The 20,891-nt window shown below is 39.5% G+C and overlaps 1 protein-coding gene and 1 long non-coding RNA gene across 4 annotated transcripts; both read left to right on the forward strand.

The window, feature by feature from the left end:
• The first annotated feature begins 5,718 nt into the window (after window positions 1-5,718).
• On the forward strand, window positions 5,719-8,746 carry LOC115667423 (uncharacterized). Its single transcript, XR_008815774.1, has 2 exons — window positions 5,719-6,390; window positions 6,826-8,746. It is a non-coding gene; the product is annotated as an uncharacterized LOC115667423 (long non-coding RNA).
• A 6,567-nt stretch (window positions 8,747-15,313) lies between these two features.
• On the forward strand, window positions 15,314-20,740 carry LOC115667376 (uncharacterized). Of its 3 annotated transcripts, none has more exons than XR_008815776.1 (12): window positions 15,314-15,735; window positions 16,464-16,683; window positions 16,789-16,989; window positions 17,069-17,139; window positions 17,790-17,949; window positions 18,152-18,745; window positions 19,011-19,391; window positions 19,471-19,546; window positions 19,655-19,718; window positions 19,965-20,100; window positions 20,408-20,556; window positions 20,646-20,740. XR_008815776.1 is itself a non-coding variant. In XM_030588966.2 (12 exons), exons 1-12 carry the CDS (start codon window positions 15,317-15,319, stop codon window positions 20,709-20,711), a joined length of 2,502 nt encoding a protein of 833 aa, XP_030444826.2. In that variant the 3' UTR covers window positions 20,712-20,740. The 3 variants fall into 3 exon arrangements, 2 of the variants coding, with proteins under 2 accessions (XP_030444826.2, XP_056163932.1); XM_030588966.2 differs by having other exon boundaries at window positions 15,317-15,735; window positions 20,443-20,556; XM_056307957.1 differs by lacking the exon at window positions 15,314-15,735 and adding an exon at window positions 15,932-15,949 and having other exon boundaries at window positions 16,463-16,683; window positions 20,443-20,556.
• The last annotated feature ends 151 nt before the right edge of the window (window positions 20,741-20,891 follow it).

The raw sequence follows: 20,891 nt of genomic DNA on the forward strand, positions 1-20,891 counted from the left end.
TTTGATTAATTCTACAAGTTTTGTCTGCTCTCGTGTCTCAACAGTCGACAACGCAATGTCTTTAGAAGGTACTTGTCTGGAAACGTCTTGCCAACGGGTCTCCAGAACACTTGCTAACCGTACTTCACAAAGTTCATTAGGAAAATTGGAAAACGTATGTCTTTGGAAACATGCTTGCTAAGTTGCTACCTACATTATAATGTATTGATCTCTTGTGATTTCAACCTCCTCTAGACGTACCAAGTACTGAAAAGACAAAAAAACAAAACGTATACTTCTCAAATTTTCACGATAAACATCGTTGGGTTTCATGAATGGCGCATGTTGATATGGTGAAAATTACTTATCACGGCACGCATTTTTGTAAACATATTTCATTTATAAAATGGATTGTTCTTTCTTGATCGCTGCAATGAATCGTTTGTCGAATCGAGAAAATCCTATATTTCATTAGCTAGCTTGATACGCACAGATAGTAACTCTTCCTACCACAAGTATGCGAAGCTACGATTGGACATAACCTAATAAAATAATGAGTGAATCCAACTTGGGTCTGACCAGGATCGACAGAAATGATTGCCATTTGTGAAAAGTGGAAGGGGTAATAATCCCTGGCAACTCCTCTGTTGGATTGAGCGACAGCAGATGATGATTTGATCCAACCCCAACACCTCCCAATCATGAAAGATGGTGCTTCTCCATGCATCGAGCTCTGCAATGCCAATTATAATTAATAACAAAGCCAGGAAATATATAATTTTGCAGACATGACTACCGGAGCAGTTGTTCACACTTTGGTATAAAGCATAAACGCAATCATTTGAAATATTTCTTTCTAAAGGTGAAAATAAGGTATTCATGCCATGACCCTTCTTTCATATATCTATACATACGAAGATGAACCAAGGTAAAGTTCCAGCACTACTTAGAAGATATGGCAACCGGTAATTCTTGAAAATAAAAAACCCTAATCTTGAAAAATAGGCAAATCCAATTCCCACCCAAAAGGCTCATGCACCTTGGAAAGGATTTATTCCTTAAAGATGTAGAGGAAAGGCCGACTCTTGCCATGAGGGTAAATTCCAACCCCACCATAGCATTATCTCAAAAAGTTCCCTTCAGAAAAAGCGAGAAAGAAACACACCAGAGGAATGCAAAAGTGGTCACTTAGAATTGCACTCTCCACAGGGAACAAAAGTGGATGAACCTTTTGCATAATTCTCACATTTTATGCATCACGAGAAGGAATTTTCTCCGACCTGCACTCAAAAAAGTGCAGTGTGTGGCGTTTTCAAACCTAAGCTTTTATGCTCGAAAGGTCAACAAGGCCTTTTGTTCCATGGAGCAGAAGCCAATGGAAGAGCTCGAAGCTTTATCTCCAGTCTTTCCGACTGATCTCACGTGATACAGACACTCTCTCGAGTTTTCAACAGCATGCGTAAGAAAATTTTTTCAGTAACTTTCAACGTTAGGAGATCTGTTGGGAAATTTTAAGTGCTTAATATGTAAACAAATTTGTCCATACATTTCTTATATAATTTTCAGTTTCATGAGATGAGTGCGTCTTTTGTTAACACTCTCGAAACATCGACATGATTGGAAAAAAATGAGTAGCCATGTAAAACTATAAGGTAGTTTAAAGCATCTCGTTAGCAAAGTATTTTGGAATTCTTAAATGGTAAGAGCATTCGCCGTGACATTTAAAAATAGTAAATCGATTCTAAGTAGGTAAAGTAATGCTCGAACCTTTTGTTCATAACGAAACGATTTTTTTTGCTAACTCATTGTCCTAACCAATATAAATGATCAAAAAAAAATTTCTTCATCAAGCTTCCAAATCTTTTAAACTACTAAAGTAGCGAATCAAGAGAGAAAAACTCGTTTGTGATTGGTCTGTCTGGTCTCACTTATTTGTTGTATTATATGAGATTGCAATGATAGAAGAGAATGAAGAAGTGGCCCAGCTAGAGCTGGGGATGGAGGCAGCAGGTTCGAATCTTTTTAAAAATTTACAACAAGAGACGAAATATCATTTGTCTATTTTCAAGTGGGCAGTATATTTAGGGATAATGAAACATATTAGTATCTCTTTTCCATCAGTTGATGTTATACTTCGGTATTAAATCTGACCATTATTAGATTTGTGAAAAGGAATATGCAAATATATATAGAACTATAAGTGCCAAAAGAAAAACCCAAAATGAAGAACGAAAGAAACACCTTTTCAATCCGGATTCGGAGGCCAGAAAGATCATGTAGGTCTAGGGGAAAAAAAGGGTTTGGTTCAGAAACTATTATGCCATTTGCAGATACCACGTTCGCATTATCTTCGAAACCTCAAATCAATGGCAGCGAAAGGCACATACAGATGCAAATGCAGCATGCAACGGACATCTCTCTTTTCATCTTCCCAATGACTCAATCATAGCGGTCTGACAACACTATACCCACCACCAGGCCAGTGAGGACACAACTGGGCATGTCTCTCTTCCTCAACTTTCTCACACCAGAACAGAACGAAAGTCAAGATCAACAGCAACGACCCTTTTCGATTTCGAAACTTGAACTGTGAAATAAAGGAAAACAACAGAAAAAAAGGATTTACAATAAATAGGGTCGGGCATTGGTAGATCTCATGCAATGAATGAGGAAGGGTTTGGAGAGGAAACAGTTCATTTGCTCGGTTGGCTTGATAAATACCCCAAGAAAAGAAGAGAGAATCCACATCGAAAGCGTGTGATTTCCTCTCCATTATCCTTTTTTCCCGGAAATTATGAAGCGCATTGAAGTGGGAGCTGCTGAAGCTACGTTAAATGCTGTGACCAAGAAGTGAGAAATCAAAAGGCTTGCGCACATGAAACAGAGCAGGGTTTGTGAGCGTGATGAGTGCGACGTATCACACGACAAAAAGGAAGATCTCTCTCTCCCTCTCTCTCTACTCGGAGCATCCATATTTGGTTCCTGCAACTGCAAGAGCCCATGAAAAACGAGTCAGAAGATTTATGAGAGTTGAAAGAACAGCAAGTTGGAACGGAGTATAAACCGTGAGTGAGGGAAATTTAGACAACCATCGATTGACTACACCAATGAAAGCATGTCCATACCATATTCAACCTCTGTTCGCTTACACTGATCTTTCTCGACCATGAGTTTCTCGCGCGTGCTAAGTCCGAGCTATGAATTATAAAGACATAATCACCGCAAATACATGCATAATGGGTATTTCCTGTTTGTAGTGACAATTTTGACTTATGAATTTTTTTTTTAAGATTTTGCAACTTGCGCATTTTGAATTTATTCAAGCACAAAAATATCTAAAATATATACTTCGTGATACAAATGTCAATATATAGAATCACGCATAATTTTCTAGGCTTAAAATGCATATATTTTTTCTCATTTAGTAGTTTTTAGGGAAAGACATAAGTAAAAAATAATAAGTTTTTGACTGCTTTCCAAATAGACTTTTAGAAATGCATATGCTCGCGAATCGTGGGGGTCAGCTAGTCTCAACGCACGTCGTACGCACATCATGGTTTATTGATGATAACATGTTGAAGTGTTTCCATAAGGAAACAAATAAAAAAGGACTCAGGAAAATTTTCACGTCCATGACATGTGTTTAAAATCATGATGACGAAGGGAAACGTGCAATTCCGAAAGAAAAGTCGAAGTAAAAAAGAGATGCGAAGACTCTCTATCAGCATACGATAATGGCATAGGATTGACCTATGTTTTCCACCTTTTTAGCTTGAGACGAAGGTCAAAGCATATATGTTCGTGTTGATGATGTTTGAAATTTGAAGTCGTGGGAGGAGAGCGGAGGGGGCATGGAGAAGCCAAGCCTCGGATTCCACTCTTGGTGGCCTCGACAATAAGAAGTAGGGACCAAAAAGAAATTGCAGGATATGTTTTTGGCTCGGGCCCTCCTTTTGATAGGTCCCAAATGATGAATCATTCCCAATTTTTCACCGTGGACAGCATTACCCAAGAAGCAATTCTACGCCATTATAATGCACCCCAACTAGAGAAATCGCCATGCATCGCGAGAACAAATTTTATGTTGCGAGTAACTCACGATCGGCTCGTCCAAGGAAGATTAACGCGTTGAATACGACCGACATGTTTCGTCACGTTGTTTGCAAGCATACGGCCGGAGATGTGTTTGGAGAGGATGCTTATTCCATGGTTCGATGATGATCTTGTACCAAAAGCAAAGATGTAGGAAGTAAAAGAGAACGGGTTAGAGTACTGGTGAAGTCGAAAGATGTTTAGTAGCACCGGCCACTATCTTGAAGCCAAATCTTCAAACTCCCCATCATTGAGTCATTGAATGCGAGTTTTGTCATTTTTCAAACAAAGTGATGAAATGAAAAGACAGCATCATTCATAGCGAGAATGAAAATTTTTCGCATTCGGACTTTGATGGGAATACGATTGGAAGAGGAGGTCTCTGGGAAGGAACTTATCCTCTCGTGATTTGAAAACTTTCAAACAAAAGATGTCATCAAGTGAATTTGGAGCCACTTCTCTTTTTCACTTTTTAATGTTTTGAAAGTCAAAACTCGGTAATTATTCAATGTTGAATATATATTTTAACATTTAAATATATATATCTTTCAATGTTTAATATTATGGGGACCTTTTTCGTAACATTTTGAAGTTTATATAAATTTTTGAGTTTTAACGGATAACTATATAAAAAACTCTCGTTTACTTCAGTCCTTCTATTTCATGAGAAATCAATTCTTACTTTTCTTCTGGCCAAAGGAAAGAATCCCGTCATCTCACTTTTTTGTTTCCTTAAAGAGAAAAACTCTTATATGTGATATCGCTAACGAGTGCGTCGAGGCACTCATTAAACTTGCCTGATAAGAATATATTTTAATTTTCAATACACTAATAATGCATGGCACAAGAGAGACAATCATTGAAAAAAATAAACTTTCTTTACTTGATTCTTTGACAAGTATCATGAGAACACTTATTAATAAATGTACATAAATGTACTAATGATTTTAGAGCACATGATATTATTATCAATGTCCAAATATTCGAGTTTGAAAATATTGGTTGTGCATATCACAAGACTAGTCGGCCGTTGAAATTACTTATTTCTTGATTTAATTGCTAAACAAGTGCATTAATGGCCCTTTTTAACAAAGTCCTTTTCCGACCAAAAAGAAACAAAGTCCTTTTACTAATTAGTGTCTTGTCAATAGTTATTAAGATACCAAAGAAGAAAAGATTTTAGCACATAATTATTAAAAGGCAATCCAAGTTCAGCAACCAAATAAAAAAATATTATAATATTCAAAGTATTAATTGGTCTTGTGATATGCATAACTAATGTATTGAAGATCAATTTTTTCTTCACATTAAGCATGTTTTAATAAGTGTCCAGGAGGTATTTATTAACAAGACCATATTTATTAAATACTTGTATTAAAAAGATTATAATTTCGAAGATATCTATGAATACAGAAAGAAGAGGAAACAAGAACACAAGTGAGGTTTTCATCAGAAACGAGGCAAGCAGTAAAAGGGGGAAGAATAACTATGATGATACTTTCAACCTTCTAAATAAACCCACCTTTCCTTGGAATGAAATGAACCGTCTAATCTCCCCTCGCTTTCTCTCTTCGACATTAATTATATTCAATTTTAATTTAAACCCATCACCTACCTTCTCTCTCCTATTTATTCTCTCTCTCTCTCTCTCTCTCTCCTCTTCACTGTACTTCCTCCCTTCCATGCGCCACCATGAGTCCCATCTTAAATATGACCCATCTTCCCTTCCTCACCAGCTGTCTTGTGTATTTCTGTGTCAACACAGCACACGCGAGAGAGACCCACCTGCTCTTCTTGCTCTTGTGTGCTGAATACGGTGTGATGGTTTCTTTGCCTTCATGTGGATTTGGCAAAGGGTTTCTTACAGAGTTTATTGGCATTCTGTCCACCTCCTTCATCCAATGGGGAAGAAAAAACGATAGAGTGAAACCCTGTTGTTTTTAAAGGGGAAAAAAGGAAAAAATCCTCCATGTTTCGCTTGTTTCGAAGGAGGTGGGCATACTGCCAAGTGAGCTCTGTTGGACTCTCTTTGTGAAAACCCTCGTGATATATATCTTGTTGTGTTGATTTGTTTTTCCTAGGTTTTCTTCTGGTACTTAATACTGTTGAGGAAATCAAAGATCAAGTGATGAAAAGAGATCCGAGGAGATGAAACGTCAAGAATCATCACAAAAGTACCAAGAAAAGCAGAAACAGATCTTTCTACTTGTGTGAAGTCGTGAAGGTTTGAGCTAATCATATTTACAGCTGGCTTCTCTATCTCTCCCTCTCTCTCCCTCCCTCGCCCGCCTTAAATTTCTTTGGTGGAACTACCATAAGGTAAGAGGGTTCATCTCGTGCTTGTCAAATTGCCCTTCTTTTCTCCTGCTGAGTTCGATCATCATTTTAACGAGACTGCTCACGACCAGGAGCTACTCTCCATAGAGAGAGATCATTACTGTGCCTGCAAATGTTATCACTTTAGCATAAGCTATTTTGTATGTTCGTAGTACTATGCAGTCAAGTTTACATTAGACCTTTATCTTCGTCATGATTTTTACTGCTGGCCTCACCACATAACTCAGAAGCCTGTTCTCTCTAACGTTTCTCTCTTCTGTATATGTGCTTTATCATTTCTATATACGCTATGTCTCACATCTTGCCAAGAAAATACCTATACATCATAATCTCTTTTTGTAGGCGGATTATTTACTGATCATTAAGATGGATCGATGCACATGTGTTTTGATGCATTGTTTGTTGCTTATTTTGTAGCCATGAATCACTGATGATCATTTCTTTCAGTTGCTGGCTTGAGCAGAACTCGGTTCTTAACTAAGGATCTGGAAGGTTGCTCCTAATCTCTCTCTCTCTCTCTCTCATTTTGTCAGATGATTGCTTGGAGTAGGATCATGATTGAGGGCTGACAATAGACACTGAGGTGGAAAGTGAAAACCTTCCTTCTTTGCCAAATAAAAAAAAAAATTCAGGCAAACTCTTGGTAAGAAAAAAATTAAAATTTTTTGCGAGACAACATTAGGTTGTGTACTTTTTTTTTATTTTACAAATTTTGCGCTTTAGTACGACGTGACTGCAGTAATGACGTAGTAAAATAGAGAAACCGCTTCTGAACGTGGTGCCATTAGTTTTCTATGATTGCTTAGTACTATTATATTTCTTCAAAATTTAGAGATATGAGATGTCTTCATTAAGAAAATTTTCTTAGAAAACTCTATTTGGAAATGCTCGTTTCAATATTTTAAAGGATTTCTTATAGTCGACGTTTAGTTTCATTTGAAGGACTATGAATTCTCTATGGCGTATCTTGTGTCAATTGATATGTGTGTGGACTTATTTTTTCCATTTTTGATTGTTTGGCCATGTTTCTATCTTCTATGTTGTCTGTGATTTTTTTCAAAATAAAAACATAAACCTCTTACATTCCTGTCAAAATTCAAAAGACTATTTAATATTTAAAAATTTATGAAAAAAGTTGTATGTGGATTTTTGTGTGTATGCTTTGGAAGTTTCATATGATTTTGGTAAAAAAGAAGTCAAAATGTATAAGATTTAGATTTGGTGAAGAGTAAAAAGTGATAATCTATTTAGTAAACACCTTTTTTACTTTTCGTGAATAATTCTTACAGATGCATTTCAGGTGAAGGTGTCATGAGAGAGTTTTCTTTTTTTGGGTCGAAGTCATTAGAGTTTTTTCTTTTTTTGGTCGAAAGAGTCATTAGAGTTGACCGTTCCATATATTGCGCAAGCACGGTTGTTTCTGCTACGTATTTGCCTCTTAAGGTCAATTTTGCCTCCTTTTCTTGGTCAAAGAAGAGTGCAGATCTTGAGATGGAGATTGTGTGTAAATGCGGGTCTGTCTTTCTTTTTAGATCTAACTGGTTTTACCGGAGAACAGAAAATTTTGCTGCTAAAGTTTGACCAGGAACTTATTGCAAAAAATGCATTGCGCATATTATGCCTATCATCTACAATCCAAGTGAAGGGAAGGAGAAGTAGGATGGAGTGGGAAGTTGGTAGATTTACATAGTGATTGTGCGTATCGAAAGATGAATCACCTCTTGCTTTAGGCACAGATTCCTCGGTATCAACAATGTAGAGTGAAGGTTGACGTTTGAATATGAAACAAGAAACTGGTAGAAAACGAGAGAAGTCTCTAGTATGCCTACTTTACACGTGATTGTGAACAAACGTGATTTCCTCTGAAAGCCCGTGAAAATGGCGTGCCCTGTCTTCTCACCTACAGTAGGCTCAAGAAGATCGTAATTTCCTCACGCATGCGCCGAAGTTTAAGAACTTATGGTTTACTTTAAAACCCCTGTTGGGGTCTTTCTTTCTTTGGCCTTGTTCTACTGATAAAGTTCAGCGGCTGAAGGGTCCCTCTCCCGACCCTCACCATGCAGTTTTCACGCTTTTTATCTGGCTCCCAGAGAATGATTTTGTGTATTATTCCCTTCGACTTCGATGCTTATGGTTGAATTTGAGTCAAAGACGACTTGCCACTCCAAGAGTTAGCAATCATGCGCTCCCACTACACATTATGGTGTTCCTCTCTTTCTCTGTCTGGTGTGTTCCACCTTTAACCATGGATTGAAGAGCATGCTACTGGGTCAAATAATGTGCTAAGTTGGGCTCGAAATGACAAAATCATTTATAATGACATTTGCTGTCTCTTGAACATTCATTTGTTCTTCAACTTCTGACAGGTGTTAGGGCCGCGGATCTGAGTTCTTTTTGTCTTTTCTTTTCTTGGGTTACCTGATCAATTTGATTTGTTGCACTTTTTTTTTTCATAGTTAAAGGGAATGTTGATTGGTACCTCTCCATTTTTAGTAAATCCAATACTGGTCACCTTTGAAGAGGTGTCAGTTCTGTTATTTAGGGTTCAGCAAATTAGATTAGAAAAACCAATCTCGATGTTGGCAAGAGTACAACGTCAATTGTTTGGACGCCCGACAGAAATCCGTTATGTTCAATCATAGACATTAATGCTAAAAGGCAGCAAAAGGGAGCCCAAGTTTAAGTAGATGGTCATTTTCAACTCAAAACAATGATGCGTGGGCCGGTTGTGATATATTAATTGTTCTTAAATATACTAAGTTTCTGATTTGGGCTTTTTAAATGCAATTTGCACCTGCACCTGAAAAATCTCATCCTCAAGTATAAGTTAATCTCCTTAATCCTGATACTCTTGCGTATCGACATTTCTCAACTTCAATCTCCATCGCTTCGTTTGGATGTCGCTGCAATGACCGTCATCGCCGGACCTATCGTGATGGGCACAGATTAAGGGCCCGCGGCCAAATCACTGGTAGTGATATGATTTGTTAGGACGTCCTGCAGAAGCTTTGATACTTTCATGTAGTAAAGATTACATGAATCACTGGTAGTGATATGATTTGTTAGGACGTCCTGCAGAAGCTTTGATACTTTCATGTAGTAATCATGAATCACTGGTAGTGATATGATTTGTTAGGACGTCCTGCAGAAGCTTTGATACTTTCATGTAATAAAGATTACATGAAGTCTAAATTTGAGCTCATTGACATATCTAGAAGGGGTGCAAACCCAAACTGGATCGATTTGATCTGAAAATTTTGAGTCTCTTTTTCGGTTTGGGTGATAGTAAAAAGAATTCAGACACTGTGGTAGCTCGGTTTGGTTCGGGTTTATGATCTGAATCCTTCCGGATCAAAAACCGAAACACCTTAGCTTGCAGATTTAGAAAATTTTGCTGCAAATTCATGTCTCCTTCCACAAGAGGCAGCATCATTAGCAACCCCTCTCTCTCTCTCTCAGAGGCTGATGAGTTTAAGCTAGAGGGGAGCCACTCGCCGGCAAGTTTGTTTTCACCTTTGGAACAACTTGATGAATTTAATAGATCTTTTTAGGAGGACCCAATGACCATAGATCGAACCTATCCAATTTTTTACAGTGCGATGGTTAGCTATTGTTGAATAAATAGTCTTCTACAATGAGGACATTGAGATTTGGGTCACCGATGAACCTTCAGTCGTCCTCATTTGGATTCAGGGCGCGACCTGTACAACTCCTTGTCGGCCACAAGTGCCTTGTCTTCCAAATTTTTGGCGCAAGGTACATCCTAGAGTCGCTTACGTGTTTCTCGCCAACTTCAATTACTCCTTTTGTCGGAGTCGGAGTAGACGAAGAGGCAAGGAAGCTCAAGAACATCACGGACTCGAAGTATCGCGCGCACGGTAGATATTCGCTCGATGGAGAGGTTTGGGAATCGGTTATGGGGTTACATGGGCCTCTAGAAGTTGATGATAAGGTTTGGGAATTGGCAAAGTATAGTGTGTGTGGAAGGAGCTCACTGTTCGTCAGATCGCGTATATGAACGCCTCAATGCATTTGCTTCTTTGGAACCTCTATTAGGATCATCTCCTCCTTTGGTGGAGAATAATGTAGGTAATGGTGATACTTCACTTGGGTTAGGTATTCAGAGGCCACTGCCCTGTGATAAAGAAGTAAAAAAAGACTGAACCGGCCCGAATTGATTCAAACTGGGCTTTCGGTTTGGGTTTTATAGGTCACAATAAACCCACATCCTTCTTGTTTCGGATTGAGTCGGGTATTAGAGGAACCCAATCCAACTCAAACCGTCGACGCCCCTAATAGCTAGATAGACCCACATTTATATCAAGAGTTTGACCTAACGAATTACGGATTAAATAAATTAGTCTGAGTCTCCAATTTGGAATTTCTCTAACCATGTTTCGTTGGTGCACCTCTACATGAATCTCCCACCTCTATCGCTGATATAATCATTGAACCCACTATGACGTGAGGTTGATGAAATTGACCCAAGAAATAAGAGGCAACAATTAGTCAAAGCTAAGAAGCAAGAAGGACGAGGTGCTTTGTTCCCATTTTTCCCCCCTCCTCCCCCCACTTTTTCTTACGCGTGCACGTATTACCTCCTTGACCATTATATGATGCGAATAGGGTTCCTCTAATATTAGGGAGATAAATTTATATTTGAAATTCGGAAGACACGCCTGAAAACTTAATAAATGGCCTAAATGAGTTCTCATTTTGTATTCTCTCTTTTCCGTTGTCCTTTATAATTCTCATTCCTTCCTTCCTTCCTTCCTTCCTTCTACTTCCCGATCTACTGCTACACCACCAGCATTCATAGACCAGCTCAACCACCAACCGCCAAGTCCTTGCAGTTGTCATTTCCGTCAGCCTCGCGGCCCGCCTCGCCGGCAATATCTCTCTCTCTCTCCCTAATCATCCTCCAATCGAGAGAGAGAGAGAGAGGGGGGTGGTGGATGAGCTTGGGAGGGGAGACGAGCGACGGAGTGGGGTCAAATGGGTGAGAATGATGGGTTCACAGCGGTAGGGAGCCAGCGACAGGTGACACTCTCGGAAAGTGGAGGCACCGGGAGTGAGGGATTAAGAAAACTAGGATTCTAAATTTTGGACAACTAACATTTTCACAAGATTTGGCGATGATCCTAACAAAATCTCCACTGGTATATTAAATTATCCCGCCCGTGCAGGATATATTCGTTGTCGTTTGATTCTCTTGAAATTCTTTATGAATCCGTACCTCTAAGTTGGGACTATTTTAACACCACCTAATATTCTCATGAAGCTCAACTGACGCAAGCCAACATTATCTTTCTGGCGTATTGTGCAACTACGTAATTAAATAAAGCCTAAAGACTTAAAGATCTCTAAACAGCACGCTCACCCCTTATCGAGGGAATATAATCTTACGCTAATTTCGATTAGATTATAGTATCGAGACGCGAAAGTTTTGGCTCCGATCACGTGAATCTTCACTATTTATACGACTGTCGACATCATGGATAATACATGGAAGCAAACCCCATGCGTGCATGTATAAGGCTGCGCTTTGGCACAAGAAGCCTGCTTTCACTCAAAGCCCCTTTCCAAAAAAATGCCGAACAAATCTAAGTTAGCATTGAGCATTGAAATGCTCCAAACTAGCATTTTCAAACTCGAAAGCCGGTTTCCACGCCGATCGGGACTAGCTTTGGACTTTCACTTCGAACCAAATGCCAAAATCATTTTTATACTTCCCAAACTACCCTCACTCAAATTTCAATATTCCTAGCTTTGCCCTCTCAGAATATCGTTCATCTTCTTCACCAAAGGGACTCCCAGTAGGCAAAGGGTACATGGCGAAGGTCCCGCATGAGTCGCCGACCCAGCGACGGCCGCCGAATCGCGACGCCCGCGGCGCTCGGCCTGGGCGATCGCTTGTGGCGGCGCCGTCAACAGGTCCCGCGACCTCAGTGGCCGTCGCCTCGAGGTCGCGACCCGTGCGGCCGTCGGCCCGGGGTCGAGCGACCCAGCGGCCGTCGGCTGGGGTTTGCGACCCGTGCGGTCGGCTCCGGGGGTCGCGCGACCTCGTGCCTCGTCTCAAGCCCGAGGCTCGGCGTCCTCGCCGGTCGCTCGGCGACGGGCGACGGCCGGCGGCGCCAGATCTGGGTTCCGCCGGCGGTCATAGCCCTTCGGCCGGAGCCGTAGCCCTCGCCGGAGCCGCGAAGGGTATTTTTGCCTTTTTTTAAAAAACCCCTCAAAGCCCATTTGTAAAAAAATTAACCAAACACCACTTTGGTCAAAATAGCTTTGCAAATGAGTTTTTACCAAACGCCATTTGCATTTTTCCTAAAGGGCTTCCACCCAAAGGCATTTGCATTCCCAAAGTAGCATTCCAAATGCTGTACCAAACGCACCCATAATCACCAAGCCTGCTGTCGTCTTGCTTTCTTGTGAAGTTTTGGGAAAGTAGATAGCCTGCCTGAGGGACGGATCTAGTGGAATAAAACGATATTCGAACCAATGACTCAGCTGCAAGCTTTCGTGTTGCCAAACCAGCAATGAATCCATTGATATAAGGGTTAATACCACGAAAAATTTCAAACTGGTACATCTATAATAATTTTACCAAAAACTAATTTTTTGACAATCAAAAACCCCAAATTGGTACCCCTGTGACAATTTTACCCTGCATTAGTTTCCGTTAAATTTTACTGTTAAATTATTTTGTTAAATGACACCCGGTAATTGACGGATATACCAGTTTTGGGTTTTACCCTCCATTTATCATAGGTGTACCGGTTTGTGATTTTTTTTTTTTGCATTAATCCAATTATCTGAAATTAACGGAGTGTAAATTTATCACAAATGTACCAGTTTGGGGTCTTTTATAGTAAAAAAATTAGTTTTGGGTAAAATTATCACATGTGTACCAGTTTTGGGTAAATTTGTCACAGGTGTACCAGTTTTGGGTTTTTCGTGATATTAATCCTTGATATAAAAGGTCCTCAACGATAAAACTATTAAATCAGTTCTAAACTTAATGTACGGATGTGAATTCAGTACTAATTTTTTAAATTTTACCAATATAGTCCTAAACATTTGTGGGAAATTCCAATGTTGCAAATTGCTGATGTGACAGTTTAGTCATTGTTGGCCGTTCCAATGAAAATTGACTGGAATGACTTTATTGAAATTTTGCCCAAAGGTTTATGACTAAATTGGCAAAACAAAAAAGTTTATGACTGAATTAGCATCCGTACGTTAGGTTTAGAACTGATTTGATAGTTTTCCTAATAGACAACAGATAGTTGTTTCTCAAGGTAGAATCATTGTTATTTCCTTGACCTCGTACTTTATATTTGGGACACAGCTCACTAATATAAAAAAAAAAAAACATATCATAATTGGGACCTAAACATAATAATAAAGAAAGTGATAATTGTGCACATAGAGAGTTGGCTTGTTTGATTACCATCTTGCCCACTTTTCAGAAAAATATAGTGATTGATGATATTTTTCTAGTCTTGAGATTTATAACCTATTGAATTCGCTTTTTGTGCACTCCGTCCTTTGAAAAAATAAGGGATAATGACACAAATAATTTATTAATTTTGGTTCAATGTGCAATATGGTCTATGAACTTTTAATTTATTTAATGTGGTCCCAGGACATGTTCAGTGTAGTCCCTGATGCGGTCCTTTCATTAATTCGAGATGGTGGACAACATTGAACATTTCATATAGTTGGGGGACTACATTGAAGATGAACCAAAGTTCAGGGATTACATTGAGCAAATTAAAAATTCAGGAATCACATTGCACATTGGGCTAAAGTTTAGAGACTACATTGAACAAATTAAAAATTTAGGGATTGAATTACACATTGGGCCAAAGTTCATGGACCATTTGTGTCATTTTCCAAAAAAACAAATCCACCCACTTTGCTAAATTTATACAATTACATAAAGTGAAGAGGAGTTCTTACTTTTAATGATCTCAATCGCTTTTTTCTTTAACTACTTAATTTCACCATCATTGTGTACGTGGACGATTGAGTAAATACATAATTTAATTTGATCCCTCGCATGTTTCCTCCAAATATCCTTAATTACTTATTGGAAAAACACTGTGTACGTGGACGATTGAGTAAATAAATAATTTTTTATATCCCTCGCACGTTTTAGTGGACATGACTCATATAAGAAGCTTCCAAATGATTAAAAGATGCACGTATCTGACTCATAAGTCACAAAGAAGCATGTACTGCACCTTCCACGAACAAGGTGGAGGAAGAAAGCGTTTGAAAATGCAAATTAGTTAACTCAGGAAAGCATAGTGGCGAGATGATTATCGACAAAGAAAAGAAGATGACATCTGAATTTATTTTCAAAAAGAAGAAATTATGCTAGTGGCGAATAATTATCTCAATCATTTCAATTAAGAATTTATCCACTTCATCGTACCATGTAATTAGAAAATAAAGCACGGAAATGAACAAGGTGGAGGAAGAAAGTGTTTGAAAATGCAAATTAGTTAGGTCAGGAGGGTCGAGACGACATATCCGAATTATCGACCAAAAAAACAAAAAGATGACATATCCGAATTTATTTTCGAAACGGAGAAATTATGCTACCGGCGAATAATTATCTCGATTATTTCAATTGCGAATTTGTCCACTTCGTCGTGCCACGCTATTAGAAGATAAAAGCATGAAAATGGACCTCCGGGGAATAAGGAAATGAATGAATGCGCATCCGTCCATCAAAGATGATACCAATCAGCAACATCCAAGGCGGTCGTTTTCGAGAATCCCTTGGAAATAAAACCTCGGAAAAAAGGAGAAAAAACAGAGGAGAAAATGAAATTCGAAAGGGAAAAGAGGAATCCCAAAGCATAGTAAGTCCAACAAATGGCGACACTTTAAGCTCATAATGACAACATCCGAGCGCCCCGGTGCTCGCGCCGCTCGTCCGAACCGTTCCTCTCGGCCCAGCAACTCCGCCCTAAGACCCGTCCAAATCATGTCTTCATTGCCTCGTCAGGCTCGCCTCGCCCTCTCCTCATTGCCCTTCTCCACGCGCACCCCCGTGGCCCGCCTCCATGGCCTTCCTATAAATGCCCCTCCCGCTCTCTTCCCTCTCAGAACTCAAATTCCCAATCTCGACGCGTCCAGCGCACGCAATCGCCTTCGCTGTCGCCGTTTCTTCTCGAGGCACCTCTCCGTCACCTCGAGGCGCAGGATGGGATCGCTCTCCGCGCTGGACGAGCCATTGCAGTATCCGCTCGCCCGCAGGGACGAGTCGGTCGTTGATGATTACTTTGGCATTAAGATATCGGATCCTTATCGCGGGTAATTGACGAATTCGCTAAATGAAATGGTGGTTTTTCTTTGTTTTTTTCCGGCAGTTTTTGGTTCGGTCATAGAATGAAATGTTTGTTGCTGGTCGTCAAATGTTCAATGTCGAGTTTTGAGTTTGATTAGTTGATTCTGAGATGTGTTGACCTGAAGGCGAGTGCTGGAAATTTGAGGATTCATAGGTTCGAGATGTCCGATCCTTATCGCTGATGATCGATGCATCCTATATTCGAATCTTGTTGGTTGGAGCAGTTGAGTCTAGATTTTCTGTTTGGACTTGTTGATTGTGAGTTAGGCTAATGGTAGAATCTGTTTGTTCGCCTATGAGATATATGGTGCTTATCGATAGTTGTTGATGAGATATGTGATGCTTATCTCATATGGTTTTTTGTTTGTTTACTGCTTGTTGAATAGTCAGTATAGAGTATACGTTTTGTGTTTGACCTGTTGTGTTTGAGATATGTTGAATTGAATTGCAATATTGGAAATTTGATATGCTGAGACATGGTTAAGCTTTGAGACATATGATCTTCATGACTACTGATTAAGGACCTTCATAATGGATTTTATCTCTGGAAAGGTCTCTATATCTGTAATGTAATTCAACGGAACAGTGCTGTTGCTGGTTGCATGGATGATGGAGAGTCTAGAGTTTGTATTTAACTTGTTCATTTTGAGATAGATTGTTCACTTAAGAGTTGAATTTTCAATTGGATCACTAGGCTTGAAGATCCTGACAGTGAAGAAACAAAGGAGTTCGTGCAAAACCAGGTGAAATTGATGGAGACAGTTTTTAAGATGTGTGGTCTGAGGGATAAGCTCAATGAAAAGATTACGAAGCTATTTGATCATCCTCGTTATGACGCACCCTTCAGGCGAGGGAACAAATATTTTTATTTCCATAATACGGGGCTCCAAGCGCAAAACGTCCTTTACGTGCAGGTTTGTTTGTTACAATCTGGAATTGAGTTGAAAGAGAATTATATTTATGCCTCGTTCTTGGCCCTCGAATTAAGAGCCACATTATGGATGCGTCGTGTCGTGCAGGATAGTTTAGATGCAGAAGCAGAAGTTTTGCTCGATCCTAATGCTCTTAGTGAAGATGGAACAGTCTCTTTGAACACTCTTTCAGTCAGCGAGGATGCCAAATACTTGGCTTATGGACTTAGTTCCAGTGGAAGTGATTGGGTGACGATTAATGTTATGCGGGTCGAGGATAAGAAAGTTGAGCCTGATAAATTATCATGGGTGAGGATTTGGAATTTAGTTTCCTTAATGTAAGGCTATATTTGATTGAAACTTAGATGAGCGGTCAAATTGGTGACAGGTTAAGTTTTCATCTATCAGTTGGACCCATGATGGCAAAGGTTTTTTCTACGGCCGCTATCCAGCTCCTAAGTAAGTACCTATGACAATTATATAACACCTGTCGGGAAGATTTTGTTTGAAAATGCTAGATGATTGAAATGGATGAAGAAAATTCTGACAAGAGAAGAAGGATAAAGAAGGTAGTCTTAGGAATTAAAGCAGTACTTGTGTTTTAATATTGATAATGTGAAAATTGGTCAAACCAAGACATTTGGTAGCATATCTAATTTAAGTACCGCTTGAAGCATATATTGTCTTCCAACTTTGTACTGACATTGGTTGATCATCAACCATCATCTGCCACATAAAATCTTTATTAGCACTTGTATAGTCTTTTCTTGACAAATGTCATCTGGTTCAACTTCTATGTTGAGGCTGTAATATTTTCGAGAACTCTGAAAGTCGGTACTCTTTGGCAGTATTTTCTAGATTTCTTCATACTGGATATGGGTAATTCTAGACTTGCAGAATTCTTGGTGATAGCAAGAAATCTGTATCATAAGATTGGCTAGTAAATATGTAGATTAAAGCTTTCATACACGTGGGATGAATATATGTAGATTATTGAAATGCTAATGCTAAAGCAAAATGATGATGCTGTTGTTCGATAGTAGGAGATTATTAGGCTAGAAGACGACTGAAAGAGCTAATCAATAGCTAACGATTGTCCTATATTGTAGAGAGGGAGATATTGATGCTGGGACTGAGACCAACTCGAACCTTTATCAAGAAGTATACTATCATTTTGTTGGCACGGATCAATCTGAAGATGTTTTATGCTGGAGGGATCCTGATAATCCGAAGTACATTTGTGGAGCCAGTGTCACAGATGACGGGAAGGTAATTATTTTCTTCTGCAGTTCTTGCAGAGCAAATGCTTTCTCCTCAGAGATTTTGTTTGCACTAATAAGCTTCCTATATCCTAAGTCTTTCTTTCTTATGACTTTCGTATCCTTTGGTAGTGCTCGTACATTTTTCCATCTTAATATTTTTCTGGTAGTATCTTTCTGAAAAGGTACTGATTCTTTCGTTTCCCCTTCAGTATGTCCTCTTGTATATAGATGAAGGTTGTGATCCCGTCAACAAAATTTACTACTGCGACATGTCCAGCCTGCTGGATGGGCTTGAAGGTCTGAAGAAGAGAAATGAACTACTACCTTTTGTTAAACTTGTAGATAACTTTGATGCAAAGTATGAAGCTGTTGCAAATGATGAAACTATATTTACATTCCTGACGAACAAAGACGCCCCCAGGTATAAATTAGTCAGGGTGGATCTGAGGGAACCCAATATTTGGACTGATGTCATACAAGAAGCTGAGAAGGATGTGCTGGAATCGGCTTCCGCAGTCAATCATAACCAACTGATAGTGAGTTATTTGAGTGATGTGAAATACGTGGTGCAGATAAGGGATTTAAAAACAGGTTCTTTGCTGCATCAATTGCCCATTGACATTGGGACAGTTTATGGTATATCTGGCCGGCGTGAAGATAGTACCATTTTTATTGGCTTTACCAGTTTTCTTTCGCCTGGTATCATATATCAGTGTGATCTACAGAATGAGGTTCCAGATATGAAGATCTTCTGTGAAATTGTAGTTTCTGGATTTGATCGTTCAGAGTTCCATGTCAATCAGGTAAATAAGAATGTTCACCTGTCAGTAATGGATATTTTGTTAACACTATCAGCTCCACATTCTTTTCTTGACGTTGGAATCTTTTTTTGTTGCCTGGTGCTTGCCTTTTCTTTGGTATCAAGGCCACAATAATAACTGTACTTTTCAACTTCTGTTGTATTGGGTTTCCTGTTCAATTGCTGTGTTGAATGTTAACAACTTCTGCCACGGTCACATCTAATAGTACATGGTCATGTTTACTAGTTTTAATATATTCAACTTTCAGGTTTTTGTGTCTAGTAAGGATGGCACCAAGATACCAATGTTCGTAGTATCCAGAAAGAATATTTCTTTGGATGGATCACACCCATGTTTGTTATATGGTTATGGCGGATTCAACATTAGCCTCACGCCATCCTTTAGTGTCAGCCGAACTGTACTCACAAGACACTTGGGAGCTGTTTTCTGCATAGCAAACATTCGTGGTGGTGGCGAGTATGGAGAGGAATGGCACAAAGCAGGGTCCTTGGCAAAAAAGCAGAACTGCTTTGATGATTTTATCGCTGCTGCTCAGTACCTCATTTCTGCAGGTTATACCCAACCCAAAAAGCTGTGCATTGAAGGGGGAAGCAACGGGGGACTTCTTATTGGGGCTTGTATAAATCAGGTTTTGTAACTACCTGTTGATTCTGTTGACTTGATTGATTGGGTAGCTCCATATTTATCTGAAGCTAGATTGTTGTCAGAGACCCGATCTTTTCGGCTGTGCTTTGGCTCATGTTGGTGTTATGGACATGCTGCGATTTCACAAATTTACTATTGGTCAGTCTCCCTCTCCCTGTGCGTGTGAACATATTCACGTGCTGCTTGCTTGTCATGTGCATTTGCGATTTTGTTATTGACTTTATTTATTGTCACGTACAACCACAGGGCATGCGTGGACTTCTGATTTTGGTTGTGCGGACAAAGAGGAAGAATTCCATTGGTTGATTAAGTAAGTTTGTCCTGGTTTTAGCTCTGTTTAATGCTTCTGTGTAAGAAGAGCTTGAACAGTGTTGGTTTCAATGGTGACTGAATAAGCTCATCGCATACACATAGAATCTTTTATACGCCCTGTGTCTGGGAAATCCTTACCACTCCGCATCTGCATGGCACTGGGATTTTTGTGGCCCTCATATGTTGTTTTGCCTCTCATTGCACCTTTTATTCGACAGAAATTGCTGATTCATGCCTTTTTTAGGTACTCACCGCTCCATAATGTGAGGAGGCCATGGGAACAAGGTCCGGATCAATCAGTCCAGTACCCACCTACCATGCTATTGACTGCTGATCACGACGATCGGGTTGTGCCGCTGCATTCATTGAAGTTATTGGCTGTAAGTTCTTCACAATGTTTTTGACCATGTCTTTACCATGATAGACAGAAATTGCCAATTTCTTCCACTCTTTCGCTCCTAGCATGGCTTGTTACTTATATTGGTCACTCTCGAGGTGTCTTGAGAACCATTATGCACTGCAACCGTATATCACAACGCTGGTAGCAAAACAAGGAATGATAGCTCACCTTTTGTATTGTCTTGTGAACCAACGGTTGTTATGATACGCATTACCGCCGCGCACATGGATGGTTCCTATAAAAAGAAGCGTGAGGTTATAGAAGTGCTTATATTTTGTTCGTTTCAGAAATTTGATAATCGGCTCCTACTCTCTCCTTTCAGACGATGCAATACGTCCTATGCACAAGCCTCGAGAAAAGCCCCCAAACGAACCCCATAATCGGTCGAATCGAGTGCAAAGCCGGACATGGAGCTGGGCGTCCTACAAAGAAGATGGTAAATCTCTCTCTCTCCATTTAACACCATAGTCTGTTCACGAAAAATCCACGCCGGTCCCAATTTTTCGTGGTTTCTCTTTGGTTCAGATCGACGAAGCTGCCGATCGCTATGGTTTCATGGCGAAGATGCTGGATGCTTCCTGGATTGAGTAGACTCTAAGGGTGCGTTCATTTCGTGAAAATTGAGTGATTTGGAAAACATTTTTCGAAAAATGATCTAAATGAATGAAAATTTTTTTCATCACCAACGAAAATAATTAGTAATAGATTATTATCAATGATGAAAATATTTTTCGTTGACTAATTTTTCTAAGAGATATAAGTAATTATCTT

This window comes from Syzygium oleosum, unplaced genomic scaffold (assembly GCF_021117445.2).
Source record: "Syzygium oleosum isolate NSW1041296 unplaced genomic scaffold, Sole_v2.1 Sole_v2.64, whole genome shotgun sequence".
Lineage (NCBI taxonomy): Eukaryota > Viridiplantae > Streptophyta > Magnoliopsida > Myrtales > Myrtaceae > Syzygium > Syzygium oleosum.